A 1,616-nucleotide genomic window follows, 5' to 3' on the forward strand; every position below is an offset into this window, starting at 1 on the left:
CCAGCCACTCGGGGTGAAACACTTCCATTATGAAGCCGGCCGCCAAAAGCTTGGCGACCTCTTCACCAATGGTTCTTCTCTTCTCTTCGGAAAATCGTCGTAGGGGTTGACGGACAGGCTTGGCGTCCTTGCGGACGTGAAGTTTGTGCTCGGCGTACTTCCTCGGGATACCTAGCATGTCCTTGGGCGTCCATGCGAATATATCCCGATTCTCACGGAGGAAGTCGACGAGCTCGCCTTCCTATTTGCCGTCGAGGCGGGCGCATATGACAACGTACTTGCTGCAGCTGGGGTCTTCTGGGTTGAGCTTCACTTTCTTGGCCTCCTTGGAGGCCTCACCTGCCAGGGCGACAATCCGGTCGAGCTGGCGCTGCTCCTCGGCAATGACCAGCGACTCGGCCAACTTGGCGCCGTCTCGGGCGCACTCGAGGGACTTGCGGTAATCGCCAGTGATGGTGATGAGGCCCTTCGGACCCGGCATCTTCATTTTCAGGTATGCGTAGTGGGGAACCGCCATGAACTTGGCGAGCGCGGGCCGGCCCAACAACGCGTGATACACGCTGGATAGGTCCACCACCTCGAACCAGATCGGTTCGCGCTGGAAGTGGCTGCTGTCACCGAACAGGACATCTAGCCGGACCCAGCCAATGGGGGAGCAGGAGAGGCCGGGCACGATGCCGTGGAAGATCGTCCGGGTTGGCTCCAGGTCCTCGGCCTTGAGGCCGAGCTTGGTCATCGTGTCGCGGTAGAGGATGTTGATGTTGTTGCCGCCGTTGATGAGGACTCGGGAGAACTTGTATGTGCGCCACGCGACGATGGTGGGGTTGAGGACGAGGGCGTAACCACCCGGACTCGGCATGACTGCCGGGTGATCCTCCCGGGTCCAGGTGATCAGGCGATCCGACCAATGCATGAACTCTGGCTTGGCCGGGACGACGGTGTTCACCTCCTGCCGAAGGAGGCGCTCGCTGTGCTTGTCGTCGCCGAGGCTGGTGAAGACGATGTAGGCCGCGCTCTGGCCTGGGTAGGCATCGTCGCGCATCGCGCCGCCAGCTGGAGGCGGCGGTGGAGGCGGAGGCGGCTGTCCCGCGCCTGGAGCCGGAGCCGGAGGGGGCGGGACGTCGCCCCTCATGATGCGCTTGGTGATGGCGCACTGCCGAAGCGTGTGCGTGGAGGGTCTTGCGCCGCTGTGGTGCTTGCAGGGGGCGTCCAGCATCTGCTCGAAGCTCATGGCGGGTTGCCATGCCGTCTTGCCGGTTTGCCGGCGCTTCGCCGTCGGGTCCGCCGCGGGCTCGGTGGCCACGACGAGCCGGTTGTCGTGACGCGGCGCCGGTTGGTCGGCCTTGCGCTTGTTGTTCTGGTGATGCTTCTGCCGACTGCTTTCGTCGGCCGGCTTCGGAGGGGGAACCGGCTTCGCCTTGGTGGCTTCATCCAGCGCCACCTGGATCTTCATGGCGGAGTCGGCGTTGGCGTACTTGTCCGCCGTCACCATGAGCGCGGCCATGGTGGCCGGCTCGGAGCGTAAGAGCTTGTGCTTGAGGAGGGTGTCGTCTCGGCACCCGCTGACGAAGTACTGGATCGCCTGGACTTCATGGACGCCCTCACAGCTGTTCCGG

At 63.7% G+C, this 1,616-nt stretch overlaps 1 protein-coding gene across 1 annotated transcript; it reads right to left on the bottom strand.

The window, feature by feature from the left end:
• Nucleotides 1-241: 241 nt before the first annotated feature.
• On the bottom strand, nucleotides 242-859 carry LOC141026958 (uncharacterized). The gene has a single exon (XM_073503854.1). It carries the CDS (start codon nucleotides 857-859, stop codon nucleotides 242-244), a length of 618 nt encoding a protein of 205 aa, XP_073359955.1.
• Nucleotides 860-1,616: the final 757 nt, after the last annotated feature.

The sequence above is a fragment of the Aegilops tauschii genome, chromosome 7 (assembly GCF_002575655.3).
Source record: "Aegilops tauschii subsp. strangulata cultivar AL8/78 chromosome 7, Aet v6.0, whole genome shotgun sequence".
Taxonomy (NCBI): Eukaryota; Viridiplantae; Streptophyta; class Magnoliopsida; order Poales; family Poaceae; genus Aegilops; species Aegilops tauschii.